The following is an 18,877-nucleotide window of genomic DNA, read 5'->3' on the forward strand; positions in this document are numbered from 1 at the left end:
GGTGTTATACAGGAGACCAGCCGACGCAGGCCCCAGAATGTACATTTTTTTCATTCGGTTAGTGGTCCTCGGCCGAATTACGGCAAGCGAACGGCCGCAGATTTTTTGGCAACCGGTGTTCAAGAGGAGACCAGCCTATACGTAAGGTCTCAGGTTATACGTCATTCTTTCGGTAAGCGGCGTACAGCCGAACAACGGCACGGGTCTGGGCGCCGAGAATTCATGCACAGACGTATTTGGAAGGAGACCCGTGGTGTAGGACCAGACATGGCGACAAGGCATGCATACTAGCAAGGAGAGGGCGACAAATCGGAGTGGGGCACGCACCCTCGCACCCGACATCTCAACTGCGCATGTCTGTGCGTTTTCTACGGCCGCCGCCAGGTGACGGCACCGGTATCTTCGGCCGTGCGTTCCGCGGTTCGTATTTGAATTGTCCATGACTGTACGCGCCTGCGTGCGGGTGTACAATTGAATGCGGCCCGCTCGAATGATACGACTGTAGTGCACAAGTGTTTAATCGGTGACTCCGTAAGGCTAAGCAGAGCGTCCGGCTATGTTCAGACTACCGACGCAACAGCCATATTGTGAGCTATGACGTAACAAAACGGAGTATCACGCAGTTCGGTTGACGAAGGCGTGAAATGACGTCATTCTTTAAAGATACTATGACAGTTATTGCAACAGTCTGAACTTACTTTGCAGTAGTTGACGGGTGTGCAGCTACTCGCAGCCTGGCCCCACACTGACACACCGCTGAAGTGGAGCCCGGCCAAGCTGACGGAAAGACACTTCTTGTTCCAGGTTCCAATGGCGAGCATCATCGCCTGCTGTATTTTTGAAAAGATACACCAGGAGATCTTTTTATGCTCGTCTGGGCAGCGTGGTTTCATATTCAAGGGATCAGTGGAATATGCAGATTTTCAGACATGGCACTCCTTCATGGAAGTGGCCGCTTGAAAGGCGTGTTTGCCTATAAATATAATCAGCACTGCTTCGGCTACACACGCCATTCACCCACGCTCCTTTGACTTGGCATGCTTAAAATTATCTTAACCGCTATAACGAAGCAGAATCTGTGCTGCCGCCACCAATGATTTGAGCCTGTTTTACGCGTCTTCGTTAGCTCTCGTGTTACCATTGGCAATGCGTAATACTGATGTACACCCACCGGAAAAAGTTTCCTGGACGCGATTTTCAAAAATGAATTATTTTCTCTGCTTACTTATGAACCAGGGATTGAATATCCTCTCTAAGCGAAGCACCACACTTGGGAACATCGTCACCACGCGCATAGTGGGATCTTAGCCCCCAGGTAGCAGGGAAGTCTTCTCCGATTGTCCAAATCGTGTCCAGAAAATTTTTGACGCCGCGTGTACGTAAAGATTGCCAAAATGTGGAACCTGATGCTATATTTACAAACAGCTACAGCTGTCTCTCCCCGCAGGCATCGTATATGCGGCCCGGGGACAGCGCACGTACTTTTCGAGCATAGTCTGATGCACTACTTCTGACACAAACGTACATCGCCGAAAGTAGTCAACCTATGAGCTCCCGTCACAACGGTCACCGGCACATACCTCCAATAAGGCCTCCATAGCCGTCACGCACCATTTTAACCAACCAGACCACAATCTTTATCTCAAGCTGTACACACGGCAGCTAAACATCGAGTCTCACAGGCACAAAAAATACAGAGAAGGTAAATTTGGGTAAATGTGTAAGTACACGTTCTTACAATGTACGTTTTGTTGTTCGGCGCCCGTGCCGTAAGCGGGTCCTGGCAGTAGTAGTGAATGAAGCCTACCACGGTGTCCACGTTCCTGTAGAAAGGATGAACAACACAAATTAGATGCAAAAGCACCGCGCGTGGTTGCAGACACCTGGAAGCCCGCGCTTAACCGGCAACGGGATATGGGACCGATAAGAAGCGTGTGAGATGCCTTCGACGCCTTCTTACGGCAGTTCAGGGGATTGTAAGGTGAAGCTCCCAGTTTTTATGGCACTTCGATGGATACAGCGCTACAGTTAGGACGTCCTAACTCCCATTTTAAAGCTAGAGCTGTATGACGGCAATTGCAGGGGTTCGTAGTAATAAAGGTTATACCGGCCATCACGTAAATGTAGCCCAAACCGCGAACAGTGAACGCAAACGGCGGTAACTTGTGCTTCAGGAAGGATGTGAATGGTGAAGTAACCATCAAAAGAGCTGGGAAAACAACGCCTCTGGCAGTTTTTATATTAACCTTGCAGTAGAAAAACCAGGACCCACTTTGTAACGCTTCTATAATAATAATTTATCGCAAAGTGCTCAATAACACAGTAAAAGCTCGTTAATTCGAACTCGCAGAGGTCGATAAAATTGTTCGGATTTAACGGAATTTGAATTATCGGGCGTGCGCTAGGATGAATGGACATCGCGCCACATTGCGCGGGCATAGCACATCGAAGACACCTCTGAACTCGTTATTGCGAATTAGGCGCTACTACATGCTTGTTGCGCACGCCGCGTGATCGCAGGCCTTCATCAGCGACTGCGGCACAAAGGAAAACTGCAACGGCATGCGCCGGAGCACTGGGGCCGGTGGCGTGGCGCCCGCTGCGGAAGCGAAATGAGCTGTCGCAGCAGCGTAGCGCGCGCGCTACGCTGTTTTGTTTGTTTCCTTGTTTGCATCTCAAGTAAATTTTATTTGGTGTGGATTTGCAGGCACACTGTGATCACTCTGGGCCGACTTCTTTGAGGAGCGATGGAAACCAGGGGGTCCAAATTCGAATTAACCGTTCTAGATACCCACGCGTTTGAATTATCGAGAGTTTTTTCCCATTGATATGTGCAGAGCTGTGCCAGAGCCAAAGCGTCAGTTCGAATTCACCGAATTCGAATTAACGAGCTTTTACTGTACTACATAATCTCACATGCTATTACGTAATAATACGTTTATTAGTAATTAGTGATGAAGAGTATAATATTAAATAACTACGTGGAATACTATGGCGGTAACGTGGAAAGCAAACGTGTGTTTACGGTCGTCACCGTTGTCGACCATAGGTCTGAGTACCTTGATCTTAAACGTCAGCGAATACCCTGACATCGCATATTCACCAAGCTAAGAGTTACTAGTTCAACAGCTGTCCAAGCTATTGAACAGGAATTGAAACTAACACGCGTTGCTTTACGCTCCAAAAGGAACAGCGGCCACTTCATCTCGGGTCTACGCGCTCTCATGCAAACTTGCTTCACCAGGAATGAAAAAGTTGTGACCGTGTTTGAAAACCCAAAGCAGCTAAGTATTTCCGGCATCGCGAACATATTTATGAGCAGTGCAACGAGCGGTGGATGGAAGAGCGCGTCCATCACCTGCCGGCGCATTTGCGTTGTAACCAATTCCCTCGAAAGAGGAGTTAACCAAATTTTGGCCGCAGTTCGAATGAACCCGCTGTTGTTTACTGGACCATACAGTGTATGCGCTGATAATTGCCCTCGCGCTGGCGTTATTGCGCATCGGCGGGAACTTATGTTTCAGAGGCGTAGGCAGGGGCATGGCATCCTTTATACCCTAAGGGAGGCTATGCCAGGGGGAAGGGGGGTTCGATGCTTTATTCCTCACTTTGGACCTAGCTCATTTCCGCCGTCTTTTTCGTTTACCCTGTTCACCCACAGCACCGGTATAGTAAAATGTAAAGATGAAATAAATGCTGCTTTCGCACATGCTATCTTAATTTTTTTTGCCAGCGCAGTATAACACCCCTTGAAAAAACATATCTGGCTACGCCACTGCTGCATCTGACCCGTTGCCTTGGGCAACTAAGGAAGACGGCTGAATCTGAGAAATGTTCCTGGCCTTCGGCTTGATCTTATGGGTTTACGGTGAGAGCGTGAATGCGGAAAGATAAAGGCGGCTGTAAGAATTGCAAAGCTACGGGAAAGCCGTTCACGGTTCCATGGTAAGAGCGGGTACGTCATCCAAATCGCTAGTTAGGTGAAGTGCGAACAATTGTTTGTGCTTGTTTTGGAGAGAAAGAGAGAGAGAGAGGAGAACTCTTTGATGTGGGCTGGAGAGGTCAGCTCTGCTTGCGGGAGTGCTTGCTACGCCACTTGGGGGTGATTACAATACAGTGAAGTAAATGTGACAGATTAGGAAGGTGACAGAGGGAAAACAAAAGTTATATGAAAAATGGCACGCAATAAACTTCAAGGAAAAAACTCTAAATAAAGCTAAGTAAGAGAGAAAAAAAATAGAGCGAATGAAGCCCAGGAAGCGCAGAGCGCCTAACAAGAAAATGTCTCAAAGCGTACATGACGATGCAAACGCGTACGGATGTTGGGGCATACAACACGCGGTACCACATAATTTCGCCGGTACCCCTGGCTTAAAGATGACATGGATGGCCTGCTTTTCTTCGGCTCCTATCCTAGCCAAGCCGCTCTCATTACTATTACTGACGCCTTTGAAGGTTACAAAAAGGGCAAATATAGCCCATGTAAGGTAATGTGAGAACAGCACCAGAATTATTTTTTTTCGTTCCAGATTGTGGCCGGGATATTTCATAGCACCGAAGCTACCACAACCCGGCTGAATGCATTCGTCATCAAAATGGAGTAAGTAGACGAGTCACTAGAACACGTTTATGAACTGTTAGGGCTACACAAAATTTACAGTGCTCCCAAAACATCAATGCACCGGTATACCCCCGAGAGCGGCCTTAAGACTATTACAGTGCAGTCACCCGACAGAAACTAACTGTATCACCTCCTACTTACGAGGAGTAACATTAAGAGACAAGAAGAGAGGGTAGTGGGTCAGGGAACAAACGCGTGTTAAGGATATATGAAATTAGGAAGAAGAAATGGACGTGGGCAGGGCATGTAATGCGAAGGCAAGATAACCGTTGGTCATTAAGGGTAACACAGCGGATCCCTAGAGAAGGCAAGCGTGGTAGGAGGCGGCAGAAAGTTAGATGGGCAGAGGAGATCAAGAAGTTCGCGGGGATCAATTGGTCGCAGTCAGCACAGGGACGGGATAATTGGAGATTAATGGGAGAGGCCTTTGACGTGCAGTGGTCGTAGATAGGCTGGTGATGATGATTATGACTTACGAGGAAGTTATTGGCACGCGGTGCGCCAGTCCACTGCATTTGTGTTCTCTTATCATGTCGCGAAATGGTATTTCTTTCCAGATGCAAAAGGTGGACCTTACGCACGGAGGCAACACCTAAGTAATAGGCGCGCCGTAGTGAAGGGTTCAATTAAGACCTCTCAGTGTTACTTGCCTTCTGAACGTGCGTGCATGCCATTAACCTGGAGAAATACAGATCACTACGCAATCCAGTTACAGCAATATTCCAGCAAACTATACGGAGTTCACAAGACAAAAATTTACTGCCCTTCCACTCGGGGGAGAAGGATGACCTGCAAAGCAGCACGCCCTCCACGGACTGCACGGAACAAAACACGTTTGTTTGTAATTTACGACTGAACATACTTCCTAGCCAATTATCTGAAGGAAATCTGGAAAATACCCGAGCGTTATCCTAGCGGTCTAGAGCTGTCTCTTTGCCTCCCGTGTCGTAGGCATCTTACTGCTTGTGTAACGCGCCAACCCAATCCACTCGACCACGGACCAGACCGGACCGGTCGCATTGGGCTCTTTGACCACCACATTGAACCTCACACCAAGACAACACACATGTCATCAATAAGGGTATGAAGCCTATATCTGCCCGTGACCCCCCCCCTCCTACCGCCCTCCTTTCCTAACCTGTGCACGCACAAACCGGCAGCCGGTCATGAGCGGGGGCTTAGAAGTGAAAGATACTGTCAAACACGTCTCTCTGAAAGCCCTTAAGCTGAACGAGTGATATTAGCCGACGTCGGTGTTCCAAGCGGGCCAGTTGCTGTTCATCCGGGAGGGATTCGCAGCTACACGACCAGCTTGAACTTGAGGCGGCAACGGCGGTGGCAGCGGCTTTCCGTCGTTTTCGCGCCCATTCACACTTCTGTTCGAGCTGACGCTTCTTAAGTTTCCGCTCTTCTTCCTCCAAGCGAGCGACATGCGTCCGTCCCATAGCGACTAAACACCTCCAGGGCTTCGACCTCTATGCTAGTGGACACACGCGTCGGTGTCTCTTTCGCTGCTCATTCGTAGGCATCTCATTGTCTGTGCAACACACCAACCCATACGCAAACCGCTCGATTCCGGAGGACATCTGACTGGGCGCATTGAGCCATGAGACTGCCAGGTTTAAATCTCCCACCACCGCAACGGGTATGTCATCGGAACCGGCATTAAGCCCTGCCGTGCATGCATGCCCCCTCCCTTCACACCCAACCCGTGCACTCCTACACCGGCAACGCAAGATAGGCGCCTAAATAGGCGTGAAGTACACTGGCGAATGGAGAGAGGAAGATTTTATATGTGACCAGATTAAGATCTATTTTTCTTCCGCCAGGCCAACTATGAACAGCTGGTCAACGAGGGCCGCCGACGCGACAATGTGACTCGGAATGGATTTGGAGCTAAAGAAGAATAATGTGCTCACGCCGGCGTTTCAACGGGACAAGTTGCTTTCAACCGGCAGGGGCGCGGAGTTAGTGGGCGAGGTGGAATTTAAAGCGGCAAAGGCCGCGGCTAGGTTCTCGGCGGCGGCGGTGGGGCTGGCTGTAGGGCGTCTTTACACCCATTCGCGCTGGTGTTGATTCTCCGTAATCATCTGATAACGGCGCTACAGCCGCTGTCAGCCGACCGCGCAGCTTGTGAAAGAAACATCAGTGGTGGCAAGGGGAATATTCATTGTGATAAGCGTTATATAAGAGGGGTCGCCGTTGGTGAGGAGGAGCCTCGGAGCAACGCAAAGTAAATCTGCTTCACAGGAATGAGAACTTGGGGGGGCATCCGACACCTGCAAACTCGTCCGAGCCCACCTCATCAGTCGCCTCAAGCTGCCGTTTTGTCAACCTCAAGATACAGGAAGCTAACAAGCTGGACGCTCTGATCCTAAAGACCTACAAAGCAGCTTTGGGCCTCCCTACCTAAACCTCCAACACGCGCCTAATCCAGCTTGGCCTCCACAACACCTTCACCGTGTAGCGGCACTTCGTAATCGAGAGCAAGAGCCCACCATCATCATCATTGGCCGCTGCCGCCAGCGTCAGCAGCGCGTGGCCTCGACACGCAGGACGAGCCACGCGCCACAGAACATCATGGCTTCCACGCTGCTCGGCCGCACTCCACGGGCGCTCTCCGTTTCTCGGGCCCACGTTGTCGTCCTCACGCAACTCTAAATAAATGTAGGCCCTGCCGCACCGCCTCATCGGCCGCCTACATAACTGGTGACCCGGACGTCGGCAGCATGGAGCCCCACTTAGCTTGCCCTCTGCCGCCCTACCCGGCCTTCGAGCGACCCAACCCACGAGCCCGGTTCATCAAAATGGAAGCGCACTTTTTCATCCGCCGCATCGACTCACAGACCGAGCGCTACCGCATCACTACCGCCCTGCTTCCGGCCGACCTACGCCATGAGCCGCTAAAACACGGTGAGCGGCCCTACGAAACGCTGCAGGCCTACGTGATAAAGCGCCTCGGCTTGAGTTTTTCCCGTCACAAGGATGCTGCGTCGCCCCCTTCCACGGTCACCTCGCACGCGTTACCGCACGATGGAATGGGAACCGTGCTGACCTGTTTGCAGCCTCCCTCGCGCCCTGAAGACGACTCTCCGACCCAAGAGCGAAGCGACGTTCTACCACCACCCGGATTCGCTGAACGTCATTCTACGAGCCACTCCATGCCGGCTGCGCCCAGCCACTCCACTCACACCACGGCACTCAGTGCAGCGACTACGACCACGCTATGCCCAGCAGACGGCGGCTTAGCGGCAACGACGAGTGACTGCGCTTCACACCCCAGCAGTCTGTTGCCCAATGTATCTACGCCGGTTCCCTGCTGTACGCAAGCACCTGGCTGGCGCCTGAACACACCGTCGTTACCACCTTTCAAACAAGCGGCTTCTGTTGACGCAAGCTCAAGTTGTGCACCCAGCACGCCGTGTTCGTCCTCACAACAGGAGACGTCAGCCGAAGGCGCTGCTTCACTACGCATCTCGACCAGCTGTGATGTGACTGAGGTTTCCCCTCCAGCTCCACTAAAATCGGCGCATTGCACCCAGGAGACGCACACTTTGTCGCTCACTCCAAACCACGACGAAAGCCCGCCCTCCAACGAGCTACCACCGTCCCATGCGACCTACTGGTACCAAAACGCCGACAGTGAGGACGGTGCACTCTTAATCTGGTTCCATATAAGTTCCAGTTAAAAAGGGTGATCCATATATTTTATGTGGATCCGAACGAAAGAATAACTGGAACGAGGCATATAGGTGGATCTTATCTGGAACCGTCAGCTTGTTTTCTTTATGTTCGTGGTTTTTATCTGGAACCGAAGAAATGGGGTCATGCGATGTCGGCGGTTCCGGTTACTGTTCCACTTATGTCCCAGTAAACGGTTGAGGAGAGTGCGTTTGTATATTTTTTGCTCGTGTCTTGTTCCACATAACTCGTGCACGGCAGTGAAGTATACACTCTTTCATGCATCAACTGCAACAATGAACCGCATATATATTAGGTGCTTCTTGACCCAAGATGCACGTGCGCGTTCAATATACACGCGCACACCGCACATAAAATATAATGAACTTCGCCGACATCTATGAAACTGCCTTGCAGCAGTTAACTTTCATAATACGGCTAAGCTGTAGTTTTAGTGATGTCCTTTGACAGAAAACGAAATCCCACTTTTTTTGTCAATGCCGTACAAAGCATAAAAAATGTCGAGAGGAGGATATCTTAGGCAAAAGAAGAAACTGCCGGAACCCATTTCCAGGTGTTCTGCGGCACCCAAACCGCTTTCGTGAACATCGTATTTTTCTAATTTTAGGCGTCAAGTACAAAATCACCAGTGACTTCAATTTGAGAAGGACTGAACGTCTTCCCTTTCTCCATATGCCGTTCGGGCAAAGCCATAGCAGCTATAGCGCTGAAGAATTGGTGGTGCTTTTGTGAACATCTTCATTACAAAATACTTGTTGAGGCCATTACATTTTATGCATTTGGTTTACAAAGCTTCGCAGAAACGGCAGTTTTTGTTCGCTGTGGTGTAGTACGCGCTCAATGGTACTTAGTCCATGTTACTTATGTTGTGATGGGGTACATACATAATGGTAACCGACTGCGTCACATTTTACACCACACACATCATGCTACGCATGCAGTTATATGCTTAGAAGTTAGTTTTTGTATTTTGTCTCGTCCTGGCTAGCAATTTTCACAAGCAAAAACGAAAGCCTCTTTGCAGGAGGAGAATGACACAAAACCCGGAGAACTAAATTTACCCCGCGTCATCTGCTTTATATTCTATATATTTATACTGAAATGGCATTCTTATTTCAAATTATGCATTGCAGTATCGCGAAAATTCAGTGTTACCCTAATGTTGTTACTTGCCGTAGTAATTCAAGTTCACCGAATGACCTGCCTTCTCCTGCTGGTCCCCCCGTTGCTCTTTTCCTGCACTATTGGTGTTCATGAAGAAAAACTGCTGGAAAACGGGCAGATGTATTATTACTCGCTAATTAGCGAGTAATCACACTGGATTCACTATGCGGAAGTAGTTTTCTATAACGTGGGTATCAAAGAGGGTCGCAGTATATATTATTGATATTGCGTTCTCTTGACTTGTTGTCAAGAGAACGCAGTCAATAAAGAAGCGTCGTTTTGTTTTCACTGCAAAGAACAAAATAAAGCTGTCATCAAAGTGTATGCACACATACCGCACGCGCTCACGGCCCGCGGAGAGAAACAACTTTAGCCCAACTAACGTATTAAATTGGTTAATATCTGAGCTCTTTGTTCCAGCCTCAGAGCCGCGTAGACGTCCGCTGAGAGGCCTACTCCCATTTTCCGAAGCAAATATAAGCGATCAAGGGTGCCGAGCTTGTGATCTCTTCCGCGGACTGGTCACTGGCCACGGCGTGCATAACCAAAGGCACGGAGGAAGATAAAGTTGGCCGAAACGATTACGAAACGACCGCCACTTCAGTGCGGCATGCCGTGCGCCTGCGTTGACAGAATGGGGGAAAGAATACAAGTATAGGGACCGGGCGGCCGTTGTATGGCACCACCGTCGTTTCAGCGAACAGCGCCGCCCGTGGCGAACCGCTCGTCAGTGGAATGCCGGTGGCGGTCAGCGCAGCGTAGTTGTGCATGGCTTTCTGTCGTTTTTCTGCGGTGCGGCTTGCAAAGAGAACGTAACCCCACGTGCATTTTTCAGATCGGTAAATCTTGAGTGTGGATGTGACGTTTACGAGGCATGCCATGTGTGTTACTTACGCCCATACTCAGTATTTACAAATAGCAGACGACGCTCAATGCTCCAAGCTGGAAGTCAAGCTGGAAGTGAAAGTTCGTTGCTTCATGCAATTTTTTCATGCCTGCATGCAGTTTCGCGAATCGAGGAGTATATTGCCGCTAAATACTCCCTCAAAGCCGGTGTGTGCAACCGATCTAGGAATGCTGCTGCGCTGGCCTTTGGCAGTTGATGACGAAACGGCGCCGATGTCGTGCACAAGCGAAAGACAAAGTTGGAGGGTGTCTTCGAAGATTTACCTCAAAACAGAAATTGTTACGGACGACGCTTCCGTATCTTCATTACCTACGGCTGAAACGTGTTTAATTTCACAGAAATACTCTTATTACAGTAATCGGGAATCGTTGATAGAATAAATACCGCATGATAGTAGAACGGTATTGCTTGTCGTGGAGTAGCATTGCTTTACAAGAATTGCAATGATTGCTGGCTAGTTGGTAAATGGTTTTTCAAAAACCAATTCCTGCGTGGCTGAAGGACGCAAGACAGGAGGGTGCCCGAAACCTGTACTCAGCTTCACAGCTGTATGAAGCTGTTGGTTTACAAGCTGCCACCTACGCTTGAAAAATCATGCACACCTCCGTCTAACGAGGATGATGGTTTATCGCCGTCTAACGAGGATGATGGTTTATCGCAAAGCTCTATCGTATGGGTTTCCTTGGTTGCCTTCTGGATTTAAACTTTGACTAGTTAAGCGTTGAATTTGACCAGCACGCAGTTTGGTCTTTTGATCGCAGCGTCTTTTACTTTGACCATTTCCCATTCGATTTCGCACGAAAAAAGCTTTGTGTTCAACCATCATAATCATTAGACGGAGGGCTAGATGATTTTGCTGTTTAATTTTGAACTTCCATGCCCCTCTCCAAATCTAAACTTTTTCCAGCGGGTCGGAAATGTGTCTGCGGTGGAGGACTCGGGCTCATGCACCCATATTTGAGGCAACTAATCGCGCGTTTTTGGTGTCTTCACCAGGCATTACACGATTTTTTTAGGTACTCTGTAAAGAATACTCAAGCATTAAAAAACACCGGCTGATGTTAACACTGCCACATTTTTTACTATCGGTGCCAGCCTTTATTCAACGCAGGGGGTAAAACGGGAAGGGGAGGAGGGGTCGTTTGTAGTGTCAGCTGTTGAGTTGGTGAATAACTTTGGCTCTTGATAAAATGACCACCACAAACATGGGATTTCCACTTCGGCTTTCAGGCCCCCATGCTGACACAGTGTCGCTCACCAAAACCGAAGGTACAAAGCTCACGGTTACAAAAAGTGTAAACTACCGCAACATTTCTACGGCTACACGGTAATCCATCTCGTATGCAGGTGCCTTTCTATTTAAAGCACACGTATCGAGGTATCCCAGCGCTAAGGCTGGCGTGGAAACCGTAGTCATTGAAACCAGTGAAGATAATTTAAAGTGGTAGAAATGAATTCTAATATTGCTAATAGTTTTATTCCTACACAGATCGCGCGGAGCCAGGCGCAGAGCGCTGCAAAAAGCGCTCGTGCCAATGTAGCCCTTCCCCAACCTTACAAGCATCCAATAAGTTTGCGTAGCCGTGAGTGCATTTAAGAAGAAAATAATACTAATAATAGTAGCTTTATTCGTGCTCAGAACGGGTGGAGCCAAGCGCAGAACTCTGCAAAAAGCGCTCATGCCATTGCAGCCGATACCCAACTTTAGACGCGTCCGACAAGTTTACGTAGTCATTACTGCATCTAAGAACCGAACACATCTGTTTAGACTTCGTTTCATCTCACATGTCTGCTCACAACGCCACCAAAACGTACAAATCACCGAAGCAAACACGACAAAAACAACGGGAGGCTGTGCAGTCCAATGCACCGGCTGATTCCACTGACGAGGGGAGCGCCGAGTGGTGGCGCCACCCGTCCAGCTGCCCGGTCCCTATTCGCCCCGAGCGCGAACACAGTCGGCCCCTGGCGGCGGCGGGACGAACCGCTCCTAGTGTGGATGGCGCTCTCGCGTCGTCTGCTTTTTCACGTTGCGTGCGGCGCAAGACGCGTGCTGCACACGACAAAACAACCAATATGTGTGCTCGTTTGGCAGTAAGCGATGACATAGTTACCTCTGATTGCGCATTTCCTCTAGAAACGCAATAATCAGCGGCCGTTGAGGGTTAATGCGCTGGTTTAATTCCACGAAACATCTTCGCCGTGGTCACCGCTTGAGTGTGAAACGTGTTATAAACATTGCTTCCACACATTGCAGTTTTCTTATTGATGAGTGCAGTCGTCTGCCGTTTCGGGAACGTCGAAGGGTGCTTTTTGAAGGTGGCGTGGTGATTATTTAAAGATTAAAAGTTTAGTACGCGAAACGGGTAAGAAGCGACAAGACCTGTGCATACGCGTGCAAATTCCACACCCTTGTAAAATTGTGATGTGTCCTTATAGAAAGAAGAAACAAACAAAAACATTTACACTGCACACGACCCCTGCGCTATCGCCCGTACATTACCGGACACGTATTTTACACCCGCAAGCGCCTGTGTGGTCGTGTCCTTCCCGTACCTTTTCTAAAATAAATACCATTTTTGTACAGTCGTTGTTTATACTGAGGAGGAGGAATAAACATTTATTTAACTGTATCGAGTTGCTAATTTTACGTATTATTTAAAATACGTTTCTGTGGATGCGCAAGAGTATTAAGGGGGGATTTTTCGGTAAAATTAAGCAGTTGTGAGTTTGCGTCTGTCATGTGGCATTTCGTGGGTCATTTTCATATATATCATTTTCAAATCCGGCATGAATCACCTTATCTAGAAACGTGTCTCACTCAGCATAACCAAATGCCTAATATGGTCACGTCTTAACCTCTTAAGGTGGACCTAAGTTTAAAGAAAGAGAAGAAAACGCGTAATATAATGCACGTTGTTGCCCACATGTGTGAGGGCTGTGTGCCATGACTCGCTGTTTTTTTTTTCCCCACAATGTTTGCTTTCTATACAATTTTGAAAAAGGCGAGCCACAATTCCTGGACAATCTCGGACCAAAGGGGGGTTAATCAGTTTTGAAAATACGTGTTAAAGTACTACTTTTTCACCGATACAGAACACGACGCCTAGTGTAGTTTCGATTGTAAGTAATGCTCATAACCATAGTTTGGCTTTTCGCGTTACATGCGTTCTCTTCTCTCTGCTCTTGCAACGTTGGCAGGACCCCCCCCCCCCCCCCCCCCTCTTCTTTAGAAAACAAGAAATGCACAGAATTTCATTTTTTGAACCTATCCTCAAGAATTACAGGCCAAGACAAAAGCGATATTAAGTTTACAAAACAAAGTAGTTACCGGGAACCCGGTGCGCTGATTCGCAACGAGAAATAAAAAGGAAATGTTTTACTATACATCTGCAACAGCGCAACTTCATTTATTGCCATCTTTAGGGTTCGTAAGCGACCTTATACACAAGCATGCAAACACATCTCGCTGCTGCAGGCACCTGTTAGATTTTAAAAAGAACGCAAATGGTCAACAGAGCAGCCGTAACAGAAAATTTGTGCTCACTGTGAGGTCCCAGAAGCTTGGCTTGCACACTGTAAACCTGCTTGTCACTTTGCGAAAACCTAGCTAATCATGAGATGTTGATTGTACTGCGTGCGTTGACAATTCAATTCGCAAGTTCACTTGCGACGAAATCCGTAAATAAGGGATCTGAAACCGTTATTCATCCAGCCTTCCTTCAGGGTCGCTAAAATTTAATTTAAAAGACCTGTTAGAGCGGTTACATTTATATCTCTGCGCTGATCAAAATTCAGTAATTTTATGTTGCCTTTTGAACACGCAAAAAATATCGTAAGCTCCTAGAAAGAATTTCGGGGCAGTTAAGTAGTGTTACCATTTCAGGGCATCCCACAAATGCAAGAATGCGTCATGCTACCAGTGAAAGCGATTGAGATTGCCGTTGTAAACTGAATTTCAGAGGTCGAGGCTTCCTGATTTGTTTCTATTTATGCTTTTATTGAAGGCTCAAAGCTAGAGTCTGGAAAGATCGAGCTTGCTACGAGCCACAGCGTACAAGTTCATTGTCACAATTACGGCCATTCTAAGATTCCCGATGAGTCGTCGCTTTTTTTGGCGTAGTAATGAAAACTGACTGCCGCTTCCATGCCGCTTCCATTGAACGCTGAGGAACCGAACTACAGCATACCACTCTTGTTTGCACCTTTCGTGCGCACATACGGCGAGAAAAAAGAATGAAGCGCGCCCACAGTGTGCATTCTTACGGGCCGCTCAGCGGAGCATCCACACTAGCAGCGCGACGCTGTCGCCACCTACATGTCGAGCTCGCGGCGAATAGTATGGTCCCTAGAAATATGTGCTAGTCTGCCGTCCGCCGGCCGCGAAGGGGGCTCCTCCGTGATGCATGCAGCGGCGGCGCTGTAGGCAGCGCCGCTTGCGTTGATGCATGGTATAGTGGGACGGCAACGGGTACAACGACGATGAGGGAAAAACGGGACTGCGTGAACACTTTTAACGACAGCAGCGCCCCTACGTCTCAACGTTTACGGAAGCTAGTTTTTGTTCGTCCGCATGCAGCGCACCCAGTGGCCTTCTATAGCGGTTTTCTCGATTGCTCGCGTTATGCGCCTGATGTACTAAATGAACTGTCGGTCAGACTGGTCACTGGCGGGAACGGTTACCAGTTTGGTGTTTGGTTGTGGCGTGAAACTGCGGATTTCTTCACGTCCTCGGGCTGTTTTTACTGTTCGACGAAGTGAAGCTTTGCTGGGAGGCGCAAAAAAGGTCAGTGCTGCTTATTTATGTTCTGGTAACGGTTGTTGTTCTTTGACTTGTTCATCACTGCGTCCGATAAACGTGCCGCTCCGCTGCCTGTTCGATGCGAGAAACGTTTGCTGCCGTTGTTTGTGGGTCGGAGTCGGCTTGACATTTCTGACTGCGTAGGTTAGCTAGTGCTATTTAGAAAGTGGCTGGTGCGCGCATTTCACGAGTCTGCATGCCCCCTTATGGTGTGGTGTTGTTTAGTTGTATATTGACGGTTGCTGTACCTGTCAGCGGTACTGACTCTTCTCGGGTTAATCGCACGCTATTGTCTCACGCGCACACACTACACAACATGTTTGTCGGAGCGTCTGTCTTTAGACTTATCGGTATTTTCAAACTTCCGTGTTAATTGTGTTGTGTTGGTCTTCTGAGAGCCATAAATTTACTGTGCTAATCACGCTATTCCGCCTAATGTTGATGTGCGTTCAAGGCGTTGCGGCAGCACTGCTTTTTATCTGTGCTGTGTGTGTAGTTGTTCCTTGTTTCGTCCAATGCCTTCGATGAATTCAGATGATCTATTTACACTAGTCAACGTTAGTTGGCTCCCTGACGTGTAGTGAAATGCAGGGGAAAGTTGTTGTCTGAGCAGTAGCGTAGTAACAAAACGTTCCTTTTGTGGAGGGGAAGGCAGGTGGAAACACGCAGAAAGTGTGGTGCCGTTTCTATGCTGTCAATGTCAGTGGTAACCTGAGACCTCAGAATAATCATCCATAAAACTCACGTGTGGACATTGCAAGTTTTAACGTCACAAAGTAAGTTCAAAAATAATCCATTCCTGCCATTTTATGCTATCAATGTCAGTGGAAGCTCGAGAGTTGGAATAATTTTCAAAACGCTCGGGTGCAAAGTTGTTGCATCATGATGTGCACCAAACATTATTCCATTTCTGTTCTCCTTTGAACGTAGAAATTATACTGCAAAAGCAGATTGCTACATTCTGTATTCATACTCTATGACCTGTTCAGAAATAGTATATGGCTGACTGTGAAGACATTTGGCCCTCCACTGATAGGTTGTGACAAATGTTTTTGTTCCTCTGCAAAAAAAAAAAATGAAAACAAATTATTTCCTTTCTTTACATGCTCCTGCGAAGTCATAGTTGGGGCATTCACTGGCTGAAGACATCTTTGGCGTGCTGAAGGGTCGTCGGGGAGAGTGTGGCGGATTATGAATGCCCTGTGGAGCTCATAAGACACAAAAGAGTACTTTTTGAGTCGTGCATATTCACCAGTTCGCATAGACCAAGGACAGGTGAGCTTAAAGTATGTTCAAATATTTTCATATCAAAAGATTATCAGTTCTTCGGCTGTAAAAAAGACATTCTATTCTCGCGGAACGAATCAGACATTGTTCAATATTTTTCTCGTGCTCCCTGGGTAAAGCAAGGCATAAAGTTATTCTGTGATATTTTTGTACTGTTTATTTTCTAGGCAATAGGGCGAAGATAGACCTAAAACAACGGTACAAGGAATGCATAAGGCCATTTTAATTGTATTTGGACCCCTTCTTGGAAGTGTATCATCAGAAGGAAACACATTAAAGCTCTGGCACGGGATGAAATCATTGCATTCTACAAGTAAGTACGCACTGCCATTTTTGGGTCTTTCATGGCGCGTTTTTAGGTAGTTTCTTTACAACTGCTGGTTTGAAACTTCTTTTCAGTGACAGCTTGGCCTGTGGCTCAAGGTGACAGTACGAGCTTTTCGGAACACGTCAGCGAAACTTCCCTGGAAGTGCACTTTGAGTCGGCCCTGGCCGAAAAACCCGGGTCCTAATTTTGGTTGGGTAAGCTGGCATTTTGTTTTTGCGAGACTCAATTTCTGGGTCTGTTCGTCCTAATAAAATCTCACTGTTAAGAAGTTATCGTGAACGCCAATATTGGCCATTGTGTTCACATTCCGCCTATTACGGATGCTCCAACAGTGGCCAAAAAAAAACTATTTTGTATTTTAGTTTTGTAAATATTTAGCTTTTACACCTTGAGAGTTGTTGCTGTGATTTGCCAGCACCACGGACACGCCCAACGTGGTTGCTGCTACAATGCAGTGGCAACTGACGATTTAAATTTCCCACTTTTAATACGCCCGTAGCACCAATAATACTCCCAAATACAGGCGTAGCATGAGTAATGCTTGCATTGGATTTTGACAGGGGGTTAAATAAGGGGTAATTTTTTAAGGGAATTGTTTAGAGCACAGAAAGTGACGTCTGCAAGAAAATGTGCTATAGTTGCGATTTATAAGAAAATTGTGCAACAGCCTAGTTCAGCATTAGTCAACTCAACTTCTGCCTCATACCACTACGAACCATGGAGGTAATACATATCGAGAGGGAAATATTTTAGGTGGAACTAATTCCACAAACAATTTCTGCCACAGTGCGATATTTATGATTTCCTATGACTGGTCATTTATTTCTTTGTGGTAGAAACATCGTTTAGCTGTAAGTTATAATAAGCCGGCCTCACTACAGCATTCTAGGAAGCACATTATACAGTACAGAGAACATTTTTTGCAGAGAGAAGGTGTGTAAAATATAATGCCGAAAGGTGATTATAGCAATTATTATTTGATTATAAACGAAACCTCTCAAGGATAAAAAACCTTATATTCAGGATACCGAGGCAGCAAAGTTGGATACTTTCCAGAATCAGGGCAATTTCATTCATTGTCTATGGTGATATTGTTTAGCGCACTTTCACCTTTAACAGCACTCCCAGAAAAAACCCAAAAAATCACCGATTTTAAATCAATTACTGTGTTATGAAAGGGCCTAAGCAACTCGCTCATTTAAAGCAGCCATGTAACAAAATTTTCTTGTTTCCTTGAATGTACATGAGGTGAACAGTACGTCTTCTCGAGGCCCGGTTATTCTGAGAGAAGGGACTGGCGGCATCAATATTGCCCGCAAGAAACACATCACAGATTCGCCGCCTGAATTGTCACTTCAGGATGTGGTCATCCTCTTCGCCGCATATGTCATCTTTATCATCGTGTCATCATGTTCATATGGTTGTGTGCCTTTGGAGAGTTCTTGGGACTTTTGCAGGGAGTTCTTGGAAAGCATGAGAAGTTTGACAGTGGCCTGGTGTCATTTAAGTTGGCGTCTCTTTTGAAATACTTGAAGTGTTCAGCTCTACTTGGGATTTTAAATTATTGGTAGAGGTTAAAGTATCTCTTGAAAGGCACGAAGGTGGTCAGATGAAAGGCATGAAGGTGGTGAAATCTGATGAAGAGGTTTAAGTTACTGGCACATGCAAGTTTCATGTCAACTGAACACTGAAGTCGTGCGTTATTTTTCATCATTGGCACAATGCGCAGGCGGCCTTTGAATCTATAGTGGGTGTTAATGTAGTTCATGGCACCGCATTCTAACGTCCTTATTATTCAAGGGTAGCTCATGAGATTTTTTTTCATGGCAGTGCTGCTGGTGATGCAAAAGTGACAGTGATTATTTACGCAGATGGCTTCCGCCTTCATTGATAAATTTTAGTACCGGATGTGAGCTTACACCCATGACCTAGAAGAATTGAACATGTGCGTTTTTGGCTTGAACAAGTTTTCTTCTTTGAACAAAGCTGCATTTCTTGGTTGGCAGAAGCAGGGCTTTGGTCACAACAATTACACTGATAGCAAGACGGGGGGGGGGGGGTTATAGC

The 18,877-nt window shown here is 47.4% G+C and overlaps 1 protein-coding gene across 1 annotated transcript in view; it reads right to left on the reverse strand.

The window, feature by feature from the left end:
- LOC144173359 (uncharacterized) overlaps positions 1–18,877 on the reverse strand; it is a 54,558-nt gene that overhangs the window by 25,172 nt on the left and 10,509 nt on the right. The window contains exons 2-3 of the mRNA XM_077701824.1: positions 1,739–1,823; positions 699–830 (exon numbers count right to left, since the gene is read on the reverse strand). Coding sequence (XP_077557950.1) covers positions 699–830; positions 1,739–1,823 — 217 coding nt within the window. The remainder of the gene's footprint in view (positions 1–698; positions 831–1,738; positions 1,824–18,877) is intronic.

Source organism: Haemaphysalis longicornis, unplaced genomic scaffold (assembly GCF_048455015.1).
Source record: "Haemaphysalis longicornis isolate Haplotype H1 unplaced genomic scaffold, Haemaphysalis longicornis Haplotype H1 scaffold_3, whole genome shotgun sequence".
Lineage (NCBI taxonomy): Eukaryota > Metazoa > Arthropoda > Arachnida > Ixodida > Ixodidae > Haemaphysalis > Haemaphysalis longicornis.